The following is a 25469-nucleotide window of genomic DNA, read 5'->3' as shown; positions in this document are numbered from 1 at the left end:
CACCACCCACAGAATAACAGGTTTTACAGAAACGCATCTGTCCTTGTCCCGATAGAGCGAAAGTGTCACTAGCACATCTATTGTTGCCAGCGCGTACTAAGCGTTATCGGCGGGCGATTTGAATTGCCCGTAGTTACTTTTCTTTTAAAGTTTGATTGCATTTTTCGTATTGTTTGTAAATATTCACAACAATAGTTGCTAATAACACTTTCTGATGTTAGACAACTATTGTTGCTGAATATTTACAAAGAATACGAAAAATAAAATATGAGAATAAATAAAGACAATAAACTTGTAATAAAAATTTATTATCACTAGTCAATATACACGATACGATAACTATAAACTAATGATTGATCCATCAAATTATTTATATTCCCACAATAAAAAAGTTCAAAAAAGCACACACACGAAAAAAACCACAAAACAGTACTAATTTCACATAAAACAAAGCCGAAGGCGAACACCAAACAAACCAAGCACAAAATGGCGATTTACACAATGGCAACTGTCACAGGTCCACTGTTAATTTCTGCCGATATTATAGGTAGCTTCGCTAAAATTGACTATACGTGTGTGCGACATCTGCGATAGCAAGCCGAACTACAGTCGATTTTGAATTTGGCGCCTATACTTGGCTTGGTGCATTTAGGTTTCACCACCCTGGCACCACCTTTTTCATCCATGATTTGACAGCTATTTAACCTACAATTTGTCGGTCATTTTAATAACAAATAAACAGAATTTTAGCAAAAAATTGAGATTTCGGTAATAACTGTATTGCCGCATTTTTGGAGAGTTACATTTTGCAATAATTTTCAGTATACGTCATGACTGCAAGCAAGGAGGTTTTTGTCGATTTAGAGGAAAAATTCAATAAGGTCCTTAAGTTACTCGAGGACAGTAAATACGACCCTGAAAATCAGCCTTTCGTGTCGAAATATGCGGCCAGCGAGACCCTAGTCAGCATGAAAGCGAGTCTAGAAAATGTGATAGAAACTCAGCCAGACAATGACAAGATAAAACTAACAGGTGGTGCCACATTGTTGTAAATTTGCCTGAAGGTGATAATTTTAGCAATGTTGGGAAGTGTGTACCTGTATCTTGGTATGACTTCAATTGCCACTGAGGAATTATCGACTGGGGAGGGCTATTTGGCAAAGTGTGAAGACCTGATAAAGGATTGCACAGAGGAGCCCCAAGTGGTTATGGTAACATTGAATATGTACAACCAGTTTGGGATTTTGTGGTCGCAAAGAGAGCCAGAAAAGTCTAAAACTTACCTCGAAAAGGCTGAACGGTTGTACGCGACTTACAAGAAATCGAACGTACCACCAGTTGACATAAAAGACTTGTTTAACCCAAACTTCGAACTAAACGACATTGAAACGGCTTGGATTAACTTTGAGAAAGTTTACACTTTGACAGTGTACTACTTGGCCCAAATATACGGGGCGTTGAAAGACGCATTAAAAAGTGCAGTTTACTGCCACAACACTTTACAAAGACAGTTGGATAGTGGTGACTATGAGTCCATAGACTGGGCTTTGAACGCCGCTACACTGTCCCAGTTTCTCATGGAACAGAACGGTTTCAAACAAGCGAGACATCACTTGGCTGCCAGCTCGCTCATTTTGGACGAGTATGCGAAAACCCTGGACGCTATCACCGAAAGAAATGAGGCTTTTGACGCCAAGATGGAAGTTTTCAAGCACCGGTCGGCCGATATTGCGCGATGTTGGGCCAAATACGGCTTACTTCTCCTATCCAAGTCTAAGGAACGACTGCTGAATCACACCGACGACATTGACAAAAACTGCACGCTTTCGTCCGATCTCACAACTCTGACTCTTGACTCAGACGCTAGTGTGACGAGCGCGGATTTGCAAAATCTACAATTCACATCGCTAGACCTCGCCCGTTACGAAAACCAAATCACTTACAAGTTCATTCTTACAATTCAGGACGCGCGTCACGTGTTCCTAAACATCCAAAACTGGCTGCAAAAAGCCGAGGCTTACTATACTCTAGAAACGTTAGCGTCTGATCATTTAGAAATAGTGCAAGATAAGAGCCAAATGTACCTAAACTTGCTATTTTTCGAAGATAATCCCGAAAATCAATCAAAGTTGCATAAGCGTAGAATTGACTTGTTAGAAAATATTATCAAAAATGTAAACCCGCAGTATTATCTCCAGTACTGTCGACAGATTTGGTACGAGTTGGCGCAAACCTACTGCGACATACTCAATATCAAATCTGACAAACTTCGCGAGTCTAAAGAGAGGCCTTCGCCACATGTTTTGGCCAAAATCAATCACTTGATTGAGAGCAGTATTTTTAATTTTACGTGTTTCATTGATTCGTTTAAAGAAGGTGCGGGCAAAGAGCTGCCTGGAAAAATCCCGAGTGATTCTGAAAAAGCGTTCCTTCAAGCTTACTTTCATATTGCTGCTTTAAATAGCAGGTTTATAACGTTAGACAAAAACGTCCAGTTGAAGAATGTCGAAAGTAGCCTTAATATGTACAAAAAAGTGCTTGATTATTGCAACGTTAATGAAAAAGCAGCGGAACTGATTCCAATGGAACTGGGGATTTGTAAGGAAATGGTCACTTTGTTGCCTGTTAAAATAGCTAAATTAAAACAGGAGGTTTCATAAAAAAAACGAATTTTTTTTATCAGTGGTTACGTTTATTCATATATGTAGACGACAAACGTTTCATTAATTAATCCATTGCGTACCTTTTTATTATATTCGTATTGGATTTATTAAAGGTAGCTAGATAATTCATGGAATTATCAAAATAGTGGCCAAACATTGCTACAAAACAGCCATTTGTGTAAATATTTAATTTATTAAGTGGACCTTTTTATATTGATTTGTTTAGGTGATTTACATGAAATATTGCTTGGAATGAATAAATTTTATTACAGAACTGCTTAAAGAATTATTTATTGAAATAACCAATTCCAATTATTTTATCATTGATGTTTTAATGCTCTACCTGTCTGTATTTTTTTGTATGTTATGTGTTAACTGTTACGTAAATGCAACCATTTTTTCAAAGTAATTGCTTTAAAAATAACTGCGCGGAAACATTTTATTTGTACGTTGTTTGTAGAAATGAGAAAGATAAAGCGGAATTACTATCAGAAATTATTTCAAACCTAAGGGTGGGTTTAAAGCAGTCAACCAAAAATACACTTACGTGCCAATTGTGTGATGTGAGTTGCCTACATGCCTATTTAATTTTGTACTTTTTGCTAAGTTTTTGTTAACTACCAAGTGTTTTTCTTTTGATATTGTAATGATTTGGGCATTTAATGGCACAAGAAAATTTTTTTGGCTTGTGAAACCGCAAACGCCCTTATAACAGGGGTCCGTAGAGTCGATAATCGGGAAATATCGCCGCCATGATAAGAGAATGTAATGGCTTCAGGACCTGTCAACTGTGTTGGACAAAGAAAGCGAATAGCGCACGTAGAAAACGATTGAAGTGGAAGGAGGAAAAAGGAAATCTACCAGATGTGAAATGGTTGAATGAATGTGAAATTTCGTTTGGAAATCAATGTTTTTATGGTACACGGCCCTAACACCAATTAAACCCTGTCCCACCGTCGAAATCCGTAAATTGTTGTGTTTCGGAAAATGATTTCGTGAACAGTGAAGTGACATTCGAATCCCGAGCGTTCAAGTTAAAATGGCGATTTAATGAATAATGGTGGCTTTATGAAATTTTCTAGTTTCGGCATCGACATTATGGAAGACAATTCGCTAAATCACCAGAACGGGGCCCAAATCGGGGGGCCCCAGACCGTCTCGGTGACCAACAACAAGCAGAACGAAGAGGCCAATCCCAAAGCACAGTATTCAATTCCTGGAATATTGCATTTTATTCAACATGAATGGGCACGGTTCGAATTGGAAAGATCACAGTGGGAAGTCGACAGGGCTGAATTACAAGTAAGGGACTTCTTATTAACACATCGATGCCAGTACTGCAACTCCATGACCCCTTAATGCGGATCAAAATTCCAACACTTTTTTTCTCTCCACTCAAGTTTATTCACATTTGTTGCTTTAACGAAGCAACAAATGATAAGAGAGGATGTGATTTAACACTCTTCAATCATTTGTTTAACCGCTGCTCGCAAATGTGCCCTGAATGACAAATTATCAAAAATATTTTTATTACTACTGCATCCTTATTGGGGGTTTACCTAATGTGTGTTGAATAATAAAATAAAAACACACGCATTGATAAGTTCAATACGAAATATACGAAATATACGAAATTCTAAAATACAACGTTCATTTTTATAACGGCTCCAATTAGGAATTAAGTTATTGGCATTTACACTAAACGTCTTTGTCAACATCTGTTTTACCGTTCAAAAAACTTAAATAGACTGACTTGTTCACTCGTCGTTTGTGTATAAACCGGTCCCGAAAGTATTTTTTTTAACGGAAATTACCAACTCAAAAATGTAGTTTGAAAGTTAGCAGGAACTACTTTTCAAAAATACGTACAGAGTGTTTACAACTTTACAAGTTTTGCGATTTGCGTATACAAAAGTCACAGAACACTAGATACATTTAATTATTTAATTTTTGGAAACCCATGACAGTAGTTGTCAAATTAATGACTGTTTCATTAATAGTCATAAATTGCTGTTTTTTAGAAACAATTTTTACGTATTCTAACAAGAGACGAAATGAATGTGATTCTAATCTCTATAAGTTAATAATTAACTAACTAAAAACCTTGCAATTTTTTCAAAGGGTGAACAAACTAGGGAAGATTTGTAATTGAGTTCAAATTGGAATATGTATTGTTGATTACGTGAAACACCCGGTAGAATTTTTTTTGTTAATTCACATAACTTTTCCCGTTTTCCAAATCTATTCACAATAAAACCGTCCGTCTTTTGGAAAGCAAAAAAATAGGACATTTTTATTTGTTGTGGATCTTGGTGTGAAATAAAACACGAACACTTGATTTTTGACTAATTTTGAACCAAAAGGCTTCAGTATTTCGTGTAAAAAATCTGGTGGAATTTTATTTATTGAAAACAAGAACGGGAACACTTTTTTTCACTTGAATTAATTCAAGTCAATTAACTAAATTGGAAGTCTTATAATGTTTACCAGTCTGTATGTTATTTTTATATCGATATACTGACAGTTTAATAAAGCACTTTATGTAATAGTTTATTATTTTTTATTTATTTATACAAGTGATTTTTTTATCTACTACCAGAATGTTTGGTAAGTGCGTGAAGGTCAAGTGAACTTTAAAATTTACGTGATTTATTTATTTGCTAGTGAGACAAAAAATAAAATAACATTTATCGTTTCTTGTATGTATTGGAAAAATGTTGTTTAATTTGATAATACATAATTCTTGTTATTTGACTAGTAATAAAACTATTTTGAAACCCGTGAAGATTAAATAATTATATACATGTAGCATGTAATTATTACATAGTTTGTCCTTTGTTACTTTACCCTTATCATTAATTTAATAGGGGCAGTAATTTTGTCAAAACCAAGTTTTTAGTTGATTTTTTTATTGGCAGGCCAGGATCGCCTTCCTGCAGGGCGAACGCAAAGGCCAAGAAAACTTGAAAAATGACTTGGTTCGCCGCATAAAAATGCTGGAGTACGCGCTGAAGCAAGAACGAGGCAAATTTCACAAATTGAAATACGGTACTGAATTGCAACAAGGAGATATGAAGCCTCCGATCATAGATGAAGCGTGTGAATCTCAAATGGATATTGACCAATCGTATGTTGCCGTTTCTAATTCAACATGGAAACAAGGTCGTCAGTTACTTAGACAGTATTTACAAGAAATCGGTTACACCGATCGAATTATCGATGTGAGATCAACACGCGTTAGAGCTCTTCTAGGATTGAATAACAACACCGAACCGGAAGAAAACCACAACGGAAGTTCGGTTAACGGCAATGAGTCGATTAAGCGCGCCAGCGAGACGCAGGGTAAGATCTTAACTTTTAACATAATTCGGAATTATTGAACAATGTTTAATGATTTTACAGGGAGAAGAACTCCAGCTAAGAAACCTCAACCCAGCTCATTGGCCGAAGCAATGATGCTCGATACAGAAGCGGCGGTTATGGCCAATTTGGACTTCCTGTCTAATGCTGATGTTGACATGGAAGACGATGATGATATGAGTGATGATGTTGACATTGAGCCCACTGATGATCTCGACGACGATGTGAAAGTGGTGAAACGAAAAGGTGTGCACTTGTCACTTAGTAAATCAGCATTAATTACGATTTATGTGCAGGTAAACTGGATAGTTTGGGAGATGATGTGGACGCCGAAGCCATGGAAGTTCTAAACGAACTCAATCTTTTGTCCGAGTCTGGAGAGCGACAGGAATTTAAGAATGAGCACAGCGAGTGGAAGAAAGGTAAAAATCGTTGTAACCACGGTAGTTTTGCAATAACAGCGAAATTTTCCAGGTTTTCAAGGTGGAGTGCCTAAGAGGCCGCTGGGCCTAAACGACGACGATAACATTGATTCGGCGTTAGGGCTCGGCGAACTGGCCCAACTGACGGTAAACAATGATGCAGAGACTACGTACGACATTGCCAGCAGTAAAGAGGCATTTCGGAAGACATGGAATGCCAAATACACGCTTCGAAGTCACTTTGACGGGGTCCGAGCGCTAGCTTTTCATCCAAATGAGTCCGTACTGATCACAGCTAGCGAAGACCACACTTTGAAACTGTGGAATTTGCAGAAAACTGTACCCGCGAAAAAATCGGCATCCCTTGATGTGGAACCCTTGTACACCTTTAGGTAATAATGTCAAGTGTAAGGAAATAAACAAGAGTGAAATTCACGTTACAGGAATCATACTGGACCCGTTCTTTGTTTGGCGATTTCCGGGACCGGAGAATTTTGTTATTCCGGTGGCTTAGATGGCGTGATAAACTGTTGGAATGTTCCTAATTCTAACATAGATCCGTACGATTTGTTTGAACCTGACGTTCTAAACACTACGTTGCAAGGTCATACTGACGCTGTTTGGGGGCTGTCTGTTTTAAATTCTCGGCAGCATTTGCTCTCATGTGCGGCCGATGGTACTGTTAAGTTGTGGGCACCGCATAGCAAGGTATTTCGTGTTGTGATTTTTTCCGTAATAAATGATTTTTGGTTTAGGTACAATTACTGAACACGTTCACGTCCGAACAGGACGGGATCCCCTCAAGTGTAGATTTCGTGAGAGACCAACCAAATCGTATAGTCGCAGCTTACGCTAGTTCTCATTGTGTAGTATATGATTCTGAAACTGCCAAATCCGTCATGCGGCTCGAATCCAGTCAAGACAGTGTTAATCCTAATAATAAGCAAATAAATAGAATAGTTTGCCATCCGACTTTACCCTTGACCATCACAGCACACGAAGATAGACATGTTCGTTTCTGGGATAATCACACCGGCAAAATGGTCCATTCTATGGTTGCTCATCTCGAAGCTGTCACTAGCCTAGCAGTAGATCCTAACGGGTTGTATTTATTATCAGGCAAGTATTGCGACACTTGGTGTCAGGACATGTGTGACTGATTTTTTCAGGCTCACATGATTGTTCAATAAGATTATGGAACTTGGACAATAAGACTTGCGTTCAAGAGATCACTGCACACAGAAAGAAGTTCCACGAAAGCATTCTAGACGTCGCTTTCCACCCGACTCGGCCGTATATTGCAAGTGCGGGGGCTGATGGACTGGCCAAAGTGTTTGTCTGAATTATAAGTAAACAGGACATCACTTATATTAAATAGATTTTGTCAATCGATACATTCACTGGCTTTACTATTTGTGTGGGTTAGGTGTACATAAAATATTCTGAAGGAGTTTGTATATACTACATGATTGTACTCAAAGGCTTTTCTTACTTTAATTTCTCATGTTTTATTTATCACCAAAGTTTAGACAAACAACTTATGTACATGTTTCCTACACTTTGAGCTTATATGTGCTCACAGAATGATCTTGATGTTTCGTAGGAGTTAATTTTTGTTGTAGGATAGTCAGCGTTCTGATAAATCCCATCATTTGCAATTATTTTCTTGTTTCTGGACTTGCATACCAAAAGAATCGCTTTTGTGTACAGCTGGCCATACCCAAAGTGTAAGAAAAAATTCTCATTTTACACACAATGTCGACGCGTTTTCTTATTTTGTGATAACTAGTTTCAACTCACTAATAAATGAATTGCCACAGGAAAAACATTTTTAAAAGTGTATTAATAGTAACGTTTTTATAATAGTATTAAAATAGCTGTTATTTTATTATTTTAAGCATATAATTTATCACGTATATTTTTAAGTTTAATATAGTCCAGTGCATAATAGCTAAAGAAACGTAAAGTAGCAGTTAACAATAGTAAGTGATAATAAGTATAATTGTGAATGTATAAAAGTGTATTTAAATCATAGGATAATATTTAAGAAACTGGTCTCTCTATTAGTTATCTGTTTTCTAAAGTCAATAATGTATATATTAGCTTAATCATTTTCGGTTTTGATAGCGAGATTGTTGTGTTTATGTAACTTTTTATAGTGGCTACTATTTATTTTGTACACAAGTTTTAAACTGTTTAAAATGCTTCGAAACAGAACGATAAGTCCCGTATGATTTCAACATTGTAGATACAAAGTCATAGGAACTACTTACACCGTCATGTTCTATTTTATAAAGAAATTTCATGTTTGCAATGTATAAAACACCTGTAACTTTTTTAAAATAACCATAAGTGGTTACGAAGCGGTCAAATCACAAGGAATGAAGAATGTATGACTTAATGTATAAAACATAAAACAATAAACTGTAAATACTCAAGCTGTGTCCATTTGTTCAAACTGGCGATGGTTTAGCGCCTAAACCGCCAGCCAATGGCGCGAGGTAATACCAAGTGGCAGTTGGCTGTGATCTCCCCCCACCATCGATTTTTGGTATTTCATTTTAGAGAAAATGATGATAATCCTAGGCGTAGCGATCTGTCATCTGTGGTGTAGAAATTGGAGGTGTGGTTGGTGTTTGTAAAAAAATTTCAAACTTCCGATGTGCTCAAAATGTGTAAAATAATCCCTAGTGTTCGTTACAGTGCAGTTGTTTTGTTTAAGTGAACGTTTTCAGTTTGAAGATGTTTTGATGTGCGCTTTTAGTTAGGTTATGCTTGGATGAGCGTTTCTGGTCGTTGTAATTGGAATTACACACGTTAGACGGGGCTGTTGAGATGAGCAGTTGGGCAGCAAGGATGCACAGGCGAGCTGCCACATTCAGCAACGTGGTCACGTCCTGTGGCCACCCTTCCGGGCCCTACCCTCGGAGGCTGGAGAAAGTCAAGTTCGGGGTACCTCTCGAAGAAGTCTGCAAAAACGACATTCCGGGACCACTTCTTGTAAGTCGTCACACAAGAGGAGAGCTTAAAAAAGTCCAGGTTTCATATATTCTACAGCGTGTTTTTTGGGTTAAAATCTTTGTTAGAAGAACAGGAAATGCGTTAAAAGGCTGCAGATTTCACAAAATGAGTGGACTTCCGGTTGTTAATTTCATCATTTGACACATATTTCGATTTATTTCTAACGAAAAAAAAATTAATAAAATAAGCCGCCTTTAATTTATTTTATGTAAATAAATATATAAAAAAATTATGATGCTGCCCTTCTGTAGATTTTTTATCACCTGGCAAATCCTACACTACGAAGAAATTTGTAAAGAATTAAGTTAATTTATACCTAAACTGTTGAAGACTTTTTTGTAGGAAATTTAATTTAATCTTCAAAATTCGGTGTATCTGTAATAATTACTGATACATAAAAATAATTATTACAGTTACATTTGCACTTTTAAATGATCCTTTCGTTTCAGGTGTTGATTTTAAAATTGAATAAGGAGGCCCCTTATCGCAAAGACGTATTTAGGGCCCCTGGACATCAAGGTGCAATGAAGAAACTGATCCACTTTCTTCAGACTGGTAGACTAGTTAATATGGATAATTTCAGTGTGTATACAATTGCTAGTGTTTTAAAAAAATTTCTTCGGAAGATACCAGGAGGAGTATTCGGCAGGGACATAGAACAACGGTTTTTCCAAGTTCTTGATAAATCAGACGATAGAGAACAACGAATGGAAATTGAAACGTACGTATTAGGCTTTAACCGTTCGAGACTTACATATGTGTGTATTAAAGAATTAATATGCTGGGGGCATTGCAATGACGTCAGTCTATTGTTTTACGAAATTAATTAATTCTGTTTAGTCACAAAGATAGCATTTTTATCAGTTATTTTTAGGAAATACTGATAAGCGATAACTGAAAATTGTTATACATGTGTTGTATTAATAGGATTAAAATACGGATTATTGTTATACAAGAGATTAAAAGCAGAAAATCATAATAAACAGAGTTTCTAATAGTTTTTGTTAATTGCAGCATAATAACTTCACTGCCAGTTTACACGCAAAGATTGTTAGTTTTGCTCTTCGGTACGTTTAGAGTGATTGCGTGTAACAGTGAGAAAGCTGGCACTGGGATGACGAGTGAAGCTCTTGGTGTTAGCGTTGCTCCAAGTTTTTTTCATTCCTGCGTAAGCGACGGAAAAGCAGCGAGGATGGAAGATGTTAAGAAATTTAAGGTAGATACTTATTTTATCTTGTCTTGTAATGTAAATTTTGTATCTTACCACCATATTTATTCTTATTTTTAATAACTTTTGTGGTGCTTCCGCTGTACAATGCTTTCTTTTTTACAACAAGGCCGAAGTGGACGTAAGTTACCAGTTTTTTGGTTTTAGATGTGCGTAGTTGTAACCTTAGGTTTTGACATTAAGAATTGAAAAACATACTGAACGTTCAGGATCTAGTTATTACATAAATAAGTAATTTGGGCTTTGACAAATTCCAAAACAGTATTTGTAAAGAGTGGCATGGAGTGTGTATTTTCGTTGTGCGAACAAAGTTTTAATTTGTTTTAAATTTGTCTTATAGGTAGCTTCACGTGTCGTAAAGCTCCTTATAGAACAATTTTCCACGTCGTATCTTTTTGGTAAAGATAATTACGAATTTTATTCTCGAGTGACCGGGCGAGTTTTGCGAGTCCAAGGCGAATGGATCTGTTCATTTCAATATCCACCACCAACAACGAAAGGTTCCGTTCAACAGCAAATTTATGCGAATGAGTGCGGGACTTTGGAGCGCTATCTTCTCGGTGAGTAAATGCTTGCATTCGTGTAAAATTTTCAACCAAAATACGTAAAAAATAATCATCGTTATAAAAACTAACATAGCCGTACACTGCATGTATTAAACGAAGTTTTGTAATTTCTAATCACACAATTTTCTCGCAAAAACGGACTTGTTATAACACATCGTCGATTCGGATAATTTTACGAAAATCTCTTTACCACCTTAAGGGATAAAAATTCATTCCCTTATTTAAGAAGGCACGAGCCCTTTGGCCTATTAATTAGTTCCTTTTCTTGATATTGCTTTTTCCTGTTTGTGATTGTTGAAATTTCTTGAAGGTCATTTGTCTTTGGGAACAGAAACATGGCTTCTCTGTGAAAGTGACCGCTGGCACGCAAATTATGGTTTAGAAGGTAATAATGACGTTGTTTGTGCAAATAACACTGTATAGTTGCATCTTGCAGTATTGTGTAACTTTTTGAATATTTTGTTTTAATTAACGCTGTGATATTTTCATAATATAAATAAATTTCTTTTTTTCTTTCTAAATTCTGTTTTATTTTGTGTTGTTTTCCTGTTTTTTTTTTGTTAACTCCAGGTATGTAATTATTTAATCATTTGGTCAGAAATGATTTTACTCTATTTTAGATTATCATTTTTCAGCAATGGCACAAGTAGAAGAATGCCAGTCAACTCCAGCTTTACTGGAATCGAGCATTCAACCTCAAGTTAGTTCCACTTCTTTAGGAATGATCGCAGAGCACAGTCTTTTAGAGTCTTGTACACGTCTGTCGATATCTTTGGAACAAAATGGATTATTTCAGGTGCGTCCACATTAGTTTTTTTCGAATTAATTGCCTGGTTTTAGGGTAATAACACATCACACTCATCTAGCGCTACTCACTCATCACGTAACAGTCAGAATTATTCCGGACCAAAGATGACACTTGAGGAACTCAGAGCTGTCAATAGATACGCAGAAAGCACAAGAAGCTTGAGTTACCTTCCTCAGGTTCACGAACGACAGACTGAACGAATGAAAACGCGTTCTCAGTGGTTCTTAGCGCCATCTGTTGAATGCTCTAGTTGTGGAGGGTCTCTTGACCTCCCACTGAACGAAGCAGACGTTTCGGCTTTAACCAATGCCCTTCTAAGGCGTTCCTCATCAGGCACTATAGGTACAGCTGAATTAAATTTATGCAAAGTTATGTTAAAAGCAATTTCCAGTCGGCATAGCTGGTCTCTCCCTGAGTGCCGAGTCCGTTCAGAAAAGGCCGAGTATTCGACGGTCAAACTCTCGTGATAAACGACACTATCTCCATCGATCAGCTAGTCGAAGAAACAAAGAGAATGGTTCCAGGTCCAATAGGTACAAATACCGGGCGTTTTGACTGATTTATTGTTAATTTTATTGTAGCTTTAAGGGTCGCAGTGATAGGAAAGGCTCTAATTCCCGTTCAAGTAGTTTCAAGATTAAGTGCGAAAACATATCAAGATCGTGCAGTTTCAAGACCAAGACTGAGCTGTGCACTTGTCCAGGCGGTGATATTACAGATGACAGTAATGCTGGTACTCCTACTGCCAAAAAAAATGAAACAATCTGTGTAACTTTAACGTATAAGCCTCGTATTTAAATCGGCTTCAGAAATCCGAATAGGAAATTCAATAAAATCGTACGCTTATTAAAATTAATATTATAGAAATGTTTTACAAACTATAGGAAATGTGTTACAATTGACGATTTATACTGGTTTAAAGTGGTTTCAGATTTAAAGGTTTTTCGGGCACCACTTGCAGTTAAAATCCGAATTGGGATTTTAAGGCATTCATATTTCATGATTTCTGCAATAATGTTGCTTGCATTACCTGCCATATTTTTTGTATTATCTATTATTACATAGCCGCAAACGGACGGCAGCTATTCTAATTACTGTGACGTCAAAATCACTAATGAGCAAAAATGTGGCAGTTAAATGCAACTTTTCACATATCAGTTTAGAATTTACTGTAAAATTTGTTTCTGATTGCTCATTATTACGCATCATTTAAATTTAAAATCACGCGAACCAGTTATTAATTTAAACTAATTGTGACGTGGAATTCGTTAAAGTGTAAGTAGAAACATTCGAGCCTTACGACTGAATTATGACGCGACTGTTGCATATTAACATCACTATGTTACAGCTACGTTAATTCAATATTAAAGTACAAAAGATGTTGAGTCTTAAGTATTATTTTGTGTGTTATGTTTGTTTAATGTTACGGTAAAATAATTGAAAGGTACATTCCAATTTGTACATTTTGCCTAAGTATTTGGTGTTATTTATTACTTTTTTATTTGTGTTTGGATATTATTTCTGTGTACTGCTTTGGGTATTTTGCGCACTATTCAGTGTTGATATTGAAGAAGAGAATTTTACTATTTGTTGCTTACTATAAGTGTTAGTACCCAATTATTATAAACACCAAACAGAGTACTGGCTCTCTAAAATAGTTACTTTGGTAAAACTTGAAATGTCTTGGAAGTACAACGTTCATTTAAGTATTTTTATACACATTAATACTGATTTTATACATGTTTTATATCTCTTTCGATTTCTACATAATCTTATCGAATTGATATCTTTTTGTTACATTCCTTGTCATGTCTGTTCAGTTTGTAATAAAGCCAGTGTAAAGTGCATCATTTCGGTAAGTTCCAGAAATCGGAAGTTAACAGAGAAAACATTAGGTAAAGTATAAAAGATTCGGTACCTGCACATTTATTCTGTTAAAATACCAAAGATTAGAATGATGCATTGTAATTATCTGCATTTATTTTCAATTCACCAATTGCCAAATGAATACCAAATTTTATATGTAACGATCTCCCTTTATCAGATTTTGTGTTCGGGAAGTTGCACGCTGCACTTCGTTAATGTTTTATGTATTTTTTTTATATTAAATAAATAGCATGAATTTTTTTCTTAATTAAAATCCACTCTGAATAATCTGAAACCGCATCCCGCTATCCTCTGATTTTCGCCGCATAAACAAAACTTGAGATTTTAGCGAAATATTTAAAAATTCGTATCTTCAGACACACTTGAGATAATTTTTTGCATAGAATTTAAGTGGTCACAAATTTTTTTCAGTTAATTGCTTTAATGATATCGTCAATGTAATATGAACCTGAACAATGAATTTACTTCGTATATTAAACTTGCAAGTTACATAATAGAGGTGAATAACTCGCCGCTTAATTGTTTATTTTATTTCAAAAGAAATGGTTTTCCTAACAAATGACATCAACAGATTGTTAATTGAATCGTTTCGATAATAAATAAACAAATCGGTAGTAAATATTTTGCGTTTGTTTGATATATTTTTTTCATTCAAGCGCTCCAACAGCTGATCCACGTCCACACGATTCCGCGACATGATCGCTGCTTTCAAGGCCGATCAATTATTTCTCTGCCACAATGTAATTAACGCTGTGAATGTGATAAGACGCGAACATAAAATTTAACCGGCGTTCCCGCTTCATTTAGACCGTTTCTGCTGCGAGAAATATTAAAAAAGTTTAATCACCTATTAATTAGCATGATTTTGTTCCGTCCAATTGTGGTCCTTGTTAAGTCAGGAACTTCCTTTTTACGAAAACCATCATCAAATTATGTGAGTTGATTTCATTTTTATTAACTTTTTTAATACAAATTATTTGTCTCAGGTGATTTTAACCCCCATGATTCCTGTCCGGAACATCTCCTCAATGGAGATTACAAAAAATATCACGTTACTTTCCGACGAAAAGAAAACCGGAAAAGTGATTAATTTAAAAATGGAACAGCAAGAGGACAAACCTCTAGTGGTCATGCTGTCGTGGCTGATGGCCAAGAGGAAACATATTTACAAATACGCCGATTTTTACATTAAGAGGGGGTTTGATGTCATGAATGTGACCATCACCCCCTGGCAATTGCTTTGGCCGCTGAAAGGATCGCAGGTACGCTTTAAAAAAAAAATAATTAGCAATTCAATGAGCGGCAGACCGTTGATTAAGCTGTCTAATTAATCGGCTGAGGGTACAAAGTACACAGTGGAAGAGAATGGGCGTTATCTGCTTCAAGATATTGTCATGCATTTATAACATAGTTGTAATTGGCAGTCAGGGTTATCGAATCACTCTATTAAGAATTGACTGTAATGGAACTTTTTTGCCTTGTTCAGCTTGTAACTAAAATGAGTTAAATAAAAACCTTGCAGCTCATAGCAGTGGACATTCTCAAGTTCTTGGACAACAACCGGAGCTACAGCCCCCTTGTGGTGCATGGTTTTTCCGTCGGCGGTTACCTCTGGGCCGAAGCCTTGGTGCAGCTTGAAGCCGAACGCAGCCGTTACCAGCACATTTCGGACCGAATTGTGGGCCAAGTCTGGGATAGTCTAGCCGATATCACCGAAATTCCAGAAGGGTTCCCGTTTGCCGTGTTCCCTAAAAATAAAGTGTTGCAAGCGGCGCTGAAACAATACATTTTGTTAGTTGTTTTTTCTAGCGAGCGCTCACTAAAGCGATGATTTCAGATACCATTTAAAAACTTTCGATAAAGTCGCGACGTGTCATTATGTTCGAGCTAGTCAAATGTTCCACACTAATATTGTCAGGGCACCTGCCTTGTTCCTCCTCAGCAAAACCGATCCGATTGGATCGGAACGGTCGAATTTGAGGGCTCGCGAAAATTGGGAAAGTATGGGGATACAAGTGAGTCGTTTTTTAAACGTCTAGTTAGCGTTGTATGAGTGTGTTGTTTAGACGTACTGGAAATGTTGGGAAAAATCGCCACACGTGGGCCACTACCACCACCATCCGAAGGAATACACGGCGGAGTTGTTAAAGTTTTATGAAAATATCGGTCTCCTGTCGGAGAAACTGGAAAACCAACAGTCGCAACTGAAGGCGAAATTATAAAGGGTGGATCTGTTGTTTTGTCATTTCAATGTATTCTCAAATATCGATATTTAGGTGTAATTTACGTTTTTAATATTTATTGCATTTTGTAAAGCACGGGTGAAATAAATACTGAGTTCGCAAAAACGCATTTTCAATTTTAGAATTTAGGAAACCACTAAGTTTATTCCCGTTGGAAAGTTTTTTAATAATCTCAATGAATAGTTTTTGAGAAAATTAAAAATGAAAATTTGAGGGTAATGATAATAAGAAAGACAATTGTCGCATTTATTAGAAATTACAGTTATTATCACGCGTACATAGTTATATCATGTGATCCCGTCTCCTTTCTAGGTAGGCACCTCATTGTAACGAATTTAACCATTTTCACTCTTAACACAACTACTGCCGAAGAATCGTAAAAAATACCAATAAAAAATCTTCATTTTCAAGCCAGCCTAAATTGGTATCGAATCGCACGATATGAAACTACCCAGTAACAAAAATCCTCGATTTAATAATCTTGTAGCAACAAAGCATAAAAATTCCAAAAAAGTCCTTAACACACAACAAAAGTATAATAGTGTAATATTCCTTAAAATAATTATTATATGTAGGTATATTAAAATAATTACATAGATCTATGACATTATACTATTTGGTACGTCAAGTCCGTTTCTTTTTAAAATTTCCCTGAAAGTCCTATTTTCTTGTTCTAGAGCTGCATTTTTCTGCTTGAGTAACTCGAGTGCTTGACTTAGTTGCTTATTTTCCTTCATGTAAAGGTCACACTTTTGCTCGTTGTCCCGTAATTCTAAAATATATTCGCACGCTTTTGCTAAAATTCCACCCTTGGACTGGCCGTCGTAGTGGCCGTTGCCTTTCATGTCCGGAGGGGTGTTCTCTGGGATTATTTTCGATAATTTCGTAATCCAATTATTGATTTTGTCTCTCCTTCGTCTCTCTACTTCGTTATGCGTGGCTCTTCGCCTTTCGTCCCGCTAAAAACACGAATTTTATCTTTAATTCAAGGAAAATACCAAGTCAAGTCAGTCAAGAGTGCCCTGTTTGACAACAACTTACTCGTTTTATATTCGTTACCACCGAAGTGCTATTGTCAATAATAGAAGATCTTGGCGCTATGGCCCTGGCCCCTGCTTGTGTGGCAAAAACATCGTTTGGATTTCCAATAACATAGACCTGGCCGTTAAGATTACTGGTGAGGACTTGTTGGACGTTGGTATTTGAGAAATTGCTACCAGTTGTGACAATTTGAGGCACAGACTCCACACCTTCCTCCACTTGGAGAACTCTGTACGTTATCATGCCTGCAAGAATGTAAAAAATAACGGGTAAGGTGAGGAAATGTACTACCTTCTGGTGACCTCAAAGAGTACTGTACTTCGTTATCGGGGGGAGTCTCCAGAAGGGTCTGAGGTGAAAGGTGGTCAACAACATTCTGCTCATCGTCACTTTCGACGGAGTTCTTTGATATGACATTATCGTTTAGTATAACTTTGGACTCAACCTCTTCAACTTCTGCACTAAAATGCAAACGCTTCGATTGGTGCAAAATACTAATAGACAAATAAGTTATCTATGAAGTAAATCCAGTATGACCTTGTCCACATCAATGAAATAGTTACATAACAAATAAATCCATTATTTAATATTTGTTAACGGAACCGAAATGTTACCTCGAATCCAAGGGGTCCAGCATATCCATGGTGGGCCTATTTGTGTTGGTTGACTTGAATTTTTTGAATTTTCCTTCAATTTTGGTCACGGGGACAAATCGGGTCATGTGATGCGACACCAATTTTTGACAAATGACAATGCGCGTGCGCCAAAATTGGAGAATTTTCCAACTCAAGATAACAACCAACTTGGAATCGTGGCCACAACTCTATTTCTAAACAGTTTTCAACTTGCATATTCCTTAAACACCGAGCCAGTCAATAATAATAATAATAAACTTAAATAAAGGTGTAATGCTGGTTTCAAATTCTTACAACATGTGACGTCATTCTTTCTAATTTTTTGAAAAAAAAAATTAATGAAAATTTTTGAAAAAACAAAAAAATTAGTAATTTTGCAGTACACTGGTGGAATACCTTTCCCAAAATTGTCGTTTTTGATGTGCGGAACTTTTCAACTCAACCAATCGTAAAATTTACAGAAAATTTGAATTTTCTCGACCTCAACTTTACGCCTCACTGTTACATTTGTGGTTTTTGTAACAGAAAACACTAAACTTGAATTTGCCCCCTTTAAAGCCCCAATTCAAAAGTAACCATGGTCGGCTAGCTAATCCGCTTGGCTGTGGTTTATTTGATGAAGTGGGCTTTCTGCCGCATGCGACAGTGCGTTTTTTCTTAACCTCGTTGAATAACCCAAAATATTTGTAAAAAATCAATAAACAAACTGTTCAAACATTGCTTCCTCCAGTAGGGTTTAGTGTTTTCCATTTAAAATGCGGCTTCTGAAGACCAAGAGTGTCAAGCTGGAGGTAATAAATTTCGCAATAAAATTATGTATGAGTTATAAATAAACAAATATTTTTAGTGATGATAATTGGAAGCATTGGTGTGGGCCTTTTTGTCCTCATACTCCTGTGGATATTGACGCTTATCATTTTTGTCGTTGGGGTTAAGTATCAAAACAACATCGCCTGGATTATCTTGGTCGTAACATCACTTTTAACAATCACACTGATCCTCATTCCACTGGAGAATCCTAAAACAGCGGTTGAAGGGGGCGACAGTTTTGTAAGTTGTTAAAGATTAGTAGCCCGTTATCGTTATGACTGTTTGCAGGAGAAAGACTACAGATTTGTGTACCGTGTGATTTTGCTGTCTTTTCTAATAGCAAGTGCCTTGTTGGGGTTCATTTTTTTCTTCCTACTGCACTGCGTAGAGCGCATTCAACCCAAAGCCATTAAACAATTCCATATTTCATCGCAATGATTTTCGCAAAATTAGTGACAAAAAACCTGATTCGCAACTGCAGCAGATGCTTCAGTTCCTCAACCAAACTGAACCGATTAATTACAATTAAAAGCAACGACGAGTTTCTCAACAAAGTCATGAATTCTGATAACCCCGTAATTGTTAACTTCCACGCCGAGTGGTGCGAACCTTGCCACATTCTAACTCCAAAAATGAAGGAGTTGGTCGAACATGACGCTAACATTGACTTGGCTATTGTAGACGTAGAGGACCATGCCGAACTAGTCCATACTTTCGAAGTCAAGGCTGTGCCTGCTGTTATAGCTATAAGAAATGGACTAGTCGTTGACAAATTCATTGGCCTTGTTGATGCACATATGATCGAAAATTTGATCAGTAAGTTAGGTAAGAAGGTATAACGATCGCTCACGGTCGTCCCTTGGACTGCGTTAATTTGTTTATTAGTTATAAAATCACAATAAGAGCTTGTGTATGTATTTATAAATATATTCTTGTAAAATTAGCTTGGGTTTGCTTTTCGTTTGCGTCGTTTTAGGGAATGTTGGATTTTATCCTCCAGACTCTCTAAAAAATTAAACGTGATTGGTGGTGTAACGATATTTGGTCGCAGTTACCACATAATTGTCGCTTCATTACTGGAACATAGTTCTTACGTTTTACACCTTGAATTAAAAAATCTATAGAATCGTGGTCCAGCTCACTAGCTTCTTTCTCTAAGTCTACTAACATGCTTTTCATCATTGCTGTCCTGAAATAAATATGACTCTGTATATATTATAATTCTTATACCGTCATTTGCCATATTTACTTAATGGACGAGAACATCCAAAATTTATATAGCTTCGCTTTTACAATATTTAATGCCTCTTTGTCATAAATCCAATTCACGTTATCATAATGACAGTCATACAAGTTAAGAGGAATTTCGCTGGCCATGTGATAGTCTGGTTTTCTAAGAATGTTGTTTATTTGTATTACAAAAACAGACAAAACCAAAGACCATTTTACCTCGGATTTCTTGTAATGTCTAGAAGGTCCAAAACGACTTCCGGTTTTTCTTTACCCTGACCTACTAAAATCAAAATCCCAACAATACAACGAATTTGATGCCACAAAAAAGCGTTCCCTTTGATGGTCAAAACCTGAATCGAGTATCCTAAAAATTTTAACTCTTATTAAATGCCTTCAAATCCAAAAACTATTACTTTCATCTTCCTGAAATAAACTAATATCAACTGATAGAATATTTCTCTTGAATTCAACAACGCCGTTATTGACATCCATCTTACAAAAATTCCTAAAATCATGCGTTCCTACTAAATAATTAGCCGCAATTTTCATTGCGTCAATATCCAAATTCGACTTGGGAAAAAAGTATTTGTAAGTGCGATTTTTACAATCAAAGCGTGCACTAAATGCGCTTTCGACAGGACACCAGGCTACAAACTGGATGTTTTCAGGCAAAACTCGATTTAGAATTTTACAATAATTGATTTCGCTTTCAAAATCATCACCATTTGACCGTAAATCTAAAGATATGACCTGAAACTTTTTTTGAATGAATTGGTCATGGATTTAATAAAATTGAACCTGTGAAAAAGAACTGACACCCTTATCAGTGCGTCCACAACGGTGATAATTGGCACTGGAACGGTTTTCAATTAAACACGTTTTTATGAGGGCGTTGAACACATGGTGTTCTATGGTATTCACGGTGTCTTCCTGAGTGACATACCCTTGGTAATCCCAACCCAAATACAAGAATTTCAACAAAACGTGGCGAAATTTGCAACTAGAAATTAATTTAAAGGGGGGCACAAAAAAATTATTTTTACTTTTGGAAATCGAACGGTTTCTGGCATTTTGGTTGATTAGCAGGTTTAGTAGCGGTGCCTTTCAGGATGATATTTTGCAACTGCTTGTTGTGGGCCTTCAAGGCCCTTATCTCTGCAATTAATTCCTACACAAATTAAAAAAAATATTTACATCAGACAGGTACGTCTCTACCTCCTTGGTGCGGTCTTCTAAGTTATCCATCTAATTTTCTAATTTTTACAATTTTTGAATTAGAATTGGTGATTTCTCTTGGTTATGTTTATGTATGGTTATTCCACTTACGAGAATTTGCGTTTACGCGAATTCCTAACAAACTTGGAAAAATTCATCAAAATAATCTGCTATAAAGTTGATTTCAATTCATTAGTTAAGCATTTTTTTTAATACAAATAAGTGCTTTCTGTACCAACTTTAGGGCCGGTTTAACTGATCACGTGATCAAATTGAACCAATCAGATGCTCTCATTCGCGAAGTCACTTAACAGCGCGTTAAATTTTAATTGAGGTTTTATAAACCGGCGAATTTAGTTCGGGGGAAAAAAAATTTGAGCCAAAAATGCGGGTAAAATTCGAGACAGGAAATAATAAAATGCATTTGGGGACAGCCTTGGTAAAAATTTATTATGTAACTCTGCAAAACTTAATACTCTATCACATCTAAGGGATACTCGGTGACTAAGAGCCCGTGTTCCCATAAATCTAAAACTAGCTGCATTTTGGTGGCCATATCATCCAGTGGTAATTTTTCCACTTCAATGTAGCGAGGATACGTGTTTTGAAGCATCTGAATTAAGGGCACCATCGAAGGCTCCAATTCCAACCACTGTTCCTCTTCACCGTGGTAAACTGTAGCGTTTTGAGTGTTGTAATAGAGTTTTGGCGACGAGTTTTCTTCACAAACTAAACGGATGCAATAATACCGCAACAAACGTACTCTCGTGTCTAAGTCAATTTCCACTCTGAAAAAAAGGTAGTGACATTATTTCCCAAACTAACAAAACATTAATCTCTTAATACAACTGTATAACAACTCAAAAACTTGAATACCAAGGTTTTGTGAGCCAAGGTCAGTTATTATATGATTTAGAAAATATTCCGAATTATTCCGTACCTGTTTTTAACAACACCATCTTTTAAAACTGGCCCATCAGCTTTAGAGGATCTTTCCGCTTCGCTTTTTGTCAAAACTGGGGGCATGGAGTCATGCATAAATTTCTTGCCCAACTGATCAGCTGCACTATCAATATCCACGTAGTTGATTAAAGAATTCATCAAATCTTTAATTTTTGAAGTGACGAATTTCCTATTTTTTGACCCAGCGGCCAATCCGAAATCTTTTAAATAATTAAGCGGGAGTCCTTTACGAAATTCAACGTCACTATCGGCGGCTTTTTTCAACGCTTTGGGCAAAATGTGTTCCAACAAATCCACATAAGACGTTTGTTGGTAAACGGAGACTGTGATGTGCAACGAATGTGAGTCTTCATCAGTGCGACCCTCATGTATTGTGCCCCTTGGGAAATACAGCAGTTCGCCGGCATTTAAAGTCAGTTCCATGAAAGGCTCCCCTAGGTCCTCACGTTTGAAATTAGGACTTGAAAATCTGGCTAAAACATCTTCACTTTTTGGTTGGTACAGCTTCCAGTGCTTTCGGCCTTCCAACTGTACAACAAAGGCCTCAATGTCGTCGTAATGCGGGGCGAAGCCTTGACTTCCCGGCGGTGTTAAATATACGTTGGCCCCGACCATTGTGCCAAAATATTCTTGAAGAGTCGCCAGAAGTAAGTGGACTTTGTGGTTGTAAGTTTGAGGGTTTAATACGCGAATACTGCAGCCGTTACCGTAGTAGTCCCAAAGGGCGGACGGAGTCGCTCGGCCCTCCTGGTTGAATACTTGCTTTTCGCCGTTTTCATACGTCACGACGTCAACGTTTCGTGTAAAAAATAAACTATTGTTTCGAAGGATTTTGTCCAAACTGCTTGAATCTAAAATGTGGGTGTAGTACGACCTGTTCCCCCGTTTTATGTAAAGGGGTTTCTGTTCCCAATACGTTTTGAAGAAAGAGGCAGGGGAAAGGGGCTGTATCAGCCACTCGAACAACTTTTGTGCATCTTCCGTTGGATCATCAACTGGCAAAAACCCACTTTGAGTTATGCTTTCATCACAAGAGTCTTGATTGTGATTGCCATTTAATTTTCTTGAAGGAAGAAAATCTCGTTCAGGAGAGTGCCTCACATTAACTTTTTTTGAAGGAAGAGGTTTTTTAATTTGCTCTGGTTGATTGTCACGAGTTTTTTTAATACTGTGAGAGTGTCTTCTACTTGGTTTTAGAGGAAGGGTTTTTGTAATTTCTTCTTCGATTTTCTTCTTAATATTTTGTGATTTCTTATTTTTCTTTAAATTTTTGCGTTTCTTGGTGATTTCTTTATTGGTCGATGTCTTCCTGTACATCAAGAACGCAGACACCGATTGCAAATCAGGATTTTTTGTGGGAGGCATTTTATTTATTGCAAAATAACAACACTAAAAATTCACCACGTGAAACCTGATCGCGCGAAAATTCTTAGACGAGAAAGCTCACTCACGAGAAATTCCCCACACGTAAAATGTTGGCACTCACTGTTACAAAAACATTTTTCTTGGACCTTTAATCGTATTAACAAATTTTAAATTTTAAATAATTTTTTGGTCGTTAATTTTTCTCATTTTTACTCTGCCGTACTATTTTTTGAGTTCAGAAAATCCTGCGATTTTGTATCTCGTGCTCCGATTATTACATAAATATGTAAACAAAAATAAATTAATAAAATAAAAAACTTCGTTCGTATAATTTCCCCATTAAAAAGTTATGACTGAAGTGTCTTATCCTTCAAAAACACGGAATTGCATTTAATTTGCTTAATGAATTATTTATCTATTATTAAATTATAAAGTTACAAGATACTGGCGTCATAAACAAAAAAATAACAATTGATATAACAAAATATCATAAATCATAACGACTGTATTGCATCATTTGCACAACCAATAACTACTACTAACTAATGATAACTCGATACAAAAAACAGCCCCAAAGAAGGCGTTAAAAGAATATAAAAACAAACCGAAAAAAAATTTGATAATTATTTTTAAATATCTGCTAATATGCAAGGTTATTATCATCAATAATCCCATCCACCAGGATAAATAAGGGTGAAGGCGCTTGCGTGTAGAATTATTGATATTTGAAATGAGCGCCTGCATCAGGCGCCTGATGAGTGTGGTATGAAAAGCGAAGTTAACGTTATGTTCCACGTTCCACTTTAATTTAAATTTTTGCAGCAGTCAGCTAATAAGAACATTTCATAACAGTTGAATTTTTCAAGTCAGGTATCGAAGAAGACGTGCTGCAAGCACAGTAATGTAATCACTCAAGCGAATTTTTTCACAAAAATGGTGCTATGTTACATCTTATTTGGTATTTTAATCGTAATTTTATTTCTTTATTTATTCCTTGAAATACACTATTTTCTGCGCGCCGCTCTGTGTGTGATTCTTGCCAAAATGTCAAGAAAAAAAGTTCATCTTTTGAGTGAAACTGTGGTCAGTGGTGAGTGCATAAATAACTGGAACCTGTCTTTCTTTTAAAAACAAAACTGTTTTTATTCATAGGTATCTGCCTGACGAACGACATCGATCCCATGCTAACCCACATGAACAATGCCCGATTTCTGCGAGAGCTGGACTTTGCCAAAATAGACTTTTATGAGAGGACAGGTCTCTACAAATGTATCAAAAAGCACGGTGGAGCTATATTTATGGGTGCGTCGACTATAAGATACAGGCGATTTATAAAACTGTTTCAAAAATATCAAATTACCACAAAAGTACATTTGCGTGTATTTTTTTCTCAAAATTTTAATTACAATTTCTTGCAGATCAAATATTGGGACAAAGACAGCATCTACTTTGAGCATCGTTTTTTAACACCATCGGATAATTTCATAAATGCAATTGTGTTGTGTCGAAACCGGTTAATTAATTGTAATGGTGAAGACGTGGTTAATGAAGTTTTAGGTAGTTCTCCTCGGGACGATGTGGAAATGAATAAGAAGGAAAAACCTGAAATAAGTCCGGAATTGGCAATTTGGATAGAATATAACGAAACTTCAAGTGTCTCGTTAAAAAGTACCAAATAACTATTTTTTTTACTGTACAAAATCTATACTTGTTGGAATCTTACGCAAACTTCTAATAAAAACGCTCTATTTTAATCAACAACACCAACTCAAGCAGTCCAGAAAAAAAGGACTTGACATTTATTGAATCACAGTAATTATACGCACAATGGACTTTTTGACCAAAACCAAAACCCCTTGCAGTACTCACGTGATGGCCATTAGAATTCTTCGTCCAAACCATACTTTTCGACTTTTTATGGTAAAACACTGAACACAACACAAATAAATGCATTTTTTTCTGCCTTCTGGAATGGCTTCTCACTTCACAGTTGTCTCAGTGTCCAACAA

The 25469-nt window shown here is 36.5% G+C and overlaps 9 protein-coding genes and 1 long non-coding RNA gene across 15 annotated transcripts; 6 read left to right on the top strand and 4 right to left on the bottom strand.

Annotated features, from left to right (window-relative positions):
• Positions 1-663: 663 nt before the first annotated feature.
• Positions 664-2949, top strand: LOC663381 (uncharacterized protein). The gene is made up of 3 exons (XM_969432.4): positions 664-768; positions 823-1032; positions 1078-2949. The coding sequence occupies exons 2-3, from the start codon at positions 831-833 to the stop codon at positions 2658-2660; spliced, it is 1785 nt and encodes a 594-aa protein (XP_974525.1). The 5' UTR covers positions 664-768; positions 823-830; the 3' UTR covers positions 2661-2949.
• A 503-nt stretch (positions 2950-3452) lies between these two features.
• On the top strand, positions 3453-8883 carry Cka (Connector of kinase to AP-1). Its single transcript, XM_008193648.3, has 8 exons — positions 3453-3965; positions 5582-6005; positions 6066-6269; positions 6320-6445; positions 6498-6837; positions 6889-7153; positions 7201-7564; positions 7615-8883. The coding sequence occupies exons 1-8, from the start codon at positions 3714-3716 to the stop codon at positions 7785-7787; spliced, it is 2148 nt and encodes a 715-aa protein (XP_008191870.1). The 5' UTR covers positions 3453-3713; the 3' UTR covers positions 7788-8883.
• On the bottom strand, positions 3746-4522 carry LOC135267191 (uncharacterized). Its single transcript, XR_010335555.1, has 2 exons — positions 4223-4522; positions 3746-4163 (listed from the first exon to the last, which is right to left on the bottom strand). It is a non-coding gene; the product is annotated as an uncharacterized LOC135267191 (long non-coding RNA).
• A 113-nt stretch (positions 8884-8996) lies between the features above and the next one.
• On the top strand, positions 8997-14195 carry RhoGAP71E (Rho GTPase activating protein at 71E). 5 transcript variants are annotated; one of them, XM_015979034.2, is made up of 10 exons: positions 8997-9445; positions 9916-10187; positions 10481-10682; positions 10804-10815; positions 11035-11254; positions 11571-11645; positions 11896-12056; positions 12101-12410; positions 12460-12601; positions 12650-14195. In XM_015979034.2, the coding sequence occupies exons 1-10, from the start codon at positions 9281-9283 to the stop codon at positions 12864-12866; spliced, it is 1776 nt and encodes a 591-aa protein (XP_015834520.1). In that variant the 5' UTR covers positions 8997-9280; the 3' UTR covers positions 12867-14195. The 5 variants fall into 5 exon arrangements, with proteins under 5 accessions (XP_015834520.1, XP_015834519.1, XP_015834521.1 ...); XM_015979033.2 differs by having other exon boundaries at positions 11881-12056; XM_015979035.2 differs by lacking the exon at positions 11571-11645.
• A 418-nt stretch (positions 14196-14613) lies between these two features.
• Positions 14614-16303, top strand: l(2)k09913 (lethal (2) k09913). Its single transcript, XM_015979038.2, has 5 exons — positions 14614-14889; positions 14942-15217; positions 15478-15746; positions 15793-15970; positions 16022-16303. The coding sequence occupies exons 1-5, from the start codon at positions 14815-14817 to the stop codon at positions 16175-16177; spliced, it is 954 nt and encodes a 317-aa protein (XP_015834524.1). The 5' UTR covers positions 14614-14814; the 3' UTR covers positions 16178-16303.
• Positions 16304-16430: 127 nt separating this feature from the next.
• On the bottom strand, positions 16431-18032 carry Usf. Its single transcript, XM_969363.5, has 4 exons — positions 17854-18032; positions 17531-17700; positions 17240-17484; positions 16431-17157 (listed from the first exon to the last, which is right to left on the bottom strand). The coding sequence occupies exons 1-4, from the start codon at positions 17958-17960 to the stop codon at positions 16798-16800; spliced, it is 882 nt and encodes a 293-aa protein (XP_974456.3). The 5' UTR covers positions 17961-18032; the 3' UTR covers positions 16431-16797.
• Positions 18033-18983: 951 nt separating this feature from the next.
• Positions 18984-19627, top strand: LOC663287 (uncharacterized protein). Its single transcript, XM_008193642.3, has one exon. The coding sequence runs from the start codon at positions 19119-19121 to the stop codon at positions 19521-19523; it is 405 nt and encodes a 134-aa protein (XP_008191864.1). The 5' UTR covers positions 18984-19118; the 3' UTR covers positions 19524-19627.
• Positions 19549-25455, bottom strand: LOC663267 (uncharacterized protein). Of its 2 annotated transcripts, none has more exons than XM_064359177.1 (8): positions 25330-25455; positions 20961-21085; positions 20716-20917; positions 20331-20667; positions 20134-20281; positions 19934-20077; positions 19740-19873; positions 19549-19689 (listed from the first exon to the last, which is right to left on the bottom strand). In XM_064359177.1, exons 1-8 carry the CDS (start codon positions 25411-25413, stop codon positions 19625-19627), a joined length of 1239 nt encoding a protein of 412 aa, XP_064215247.1. In that variant the 5' UTR covers positions 25414-25455; the 3' UTR covers positions 19549-19624. The 2 variants fall into 2 exon arrangements, with proteins under 2 accessions (XP_064215247.1, XP_008191866.1); XM_008193644.3 differs by lacking the exon at positions 25330-25455 and adding an exon at positions 21133-21320.
• On the bottom strand, positions 21556-23460 carry NO66 (Nucleolar protein 66). Its single transcript, XM_969304.5, has 2 exons — positions 22073-23460; positions 21556-21920 (listed from the first exon to the last, which is right to left on the bottom strand). Exons 1-2 carry the CDS (start codon positions 23458-23460, stop codon positions 21602-21604), a joined length of 1707 nt encoding a protein of 568 aa, XP_974397.2. The 3' UTR covers positions 21556-21601.
• On the top strand, positions 24218-25221 carry LOC663224 (protein THEM6). The gene is made up of 3 exons (XM_064359179.1): positions 24218-24550; positions 24613-24827; positions 24879-25221. The coding sequence occupies exons 1-3, from the start codon at positions 24394-24396 to the stop codon at positions 25137-25139; spliced, it is 633 nt and encodes a 210-aa protein (XP_064215249.1). The 5' UTR covers positions 24218-24393; the 3' UTR covers positions 25140-25221.
• Positions 25456-25469: the final 14 nt, after the last annotated feature.

This window comes from Tribolium castaneum, chromosome 9 (genome assembly GCF_031307605.1).
Source record: "Tribolium castaneum strain GA2 chromosome 9, icTriCast1.1, whole genome shotgun sequence".
Lineage (NCBI taxonomy): Eukaryota > Metazoa > Arthropoda > Insecta > Coleoptera > Tenebrionidae > Tribolium > Tribolium castaneum.
Note: the sequence above shows the minus strand (reverse complement) of the source record. Positions and strands in the feature narration are given on the sequence as shown.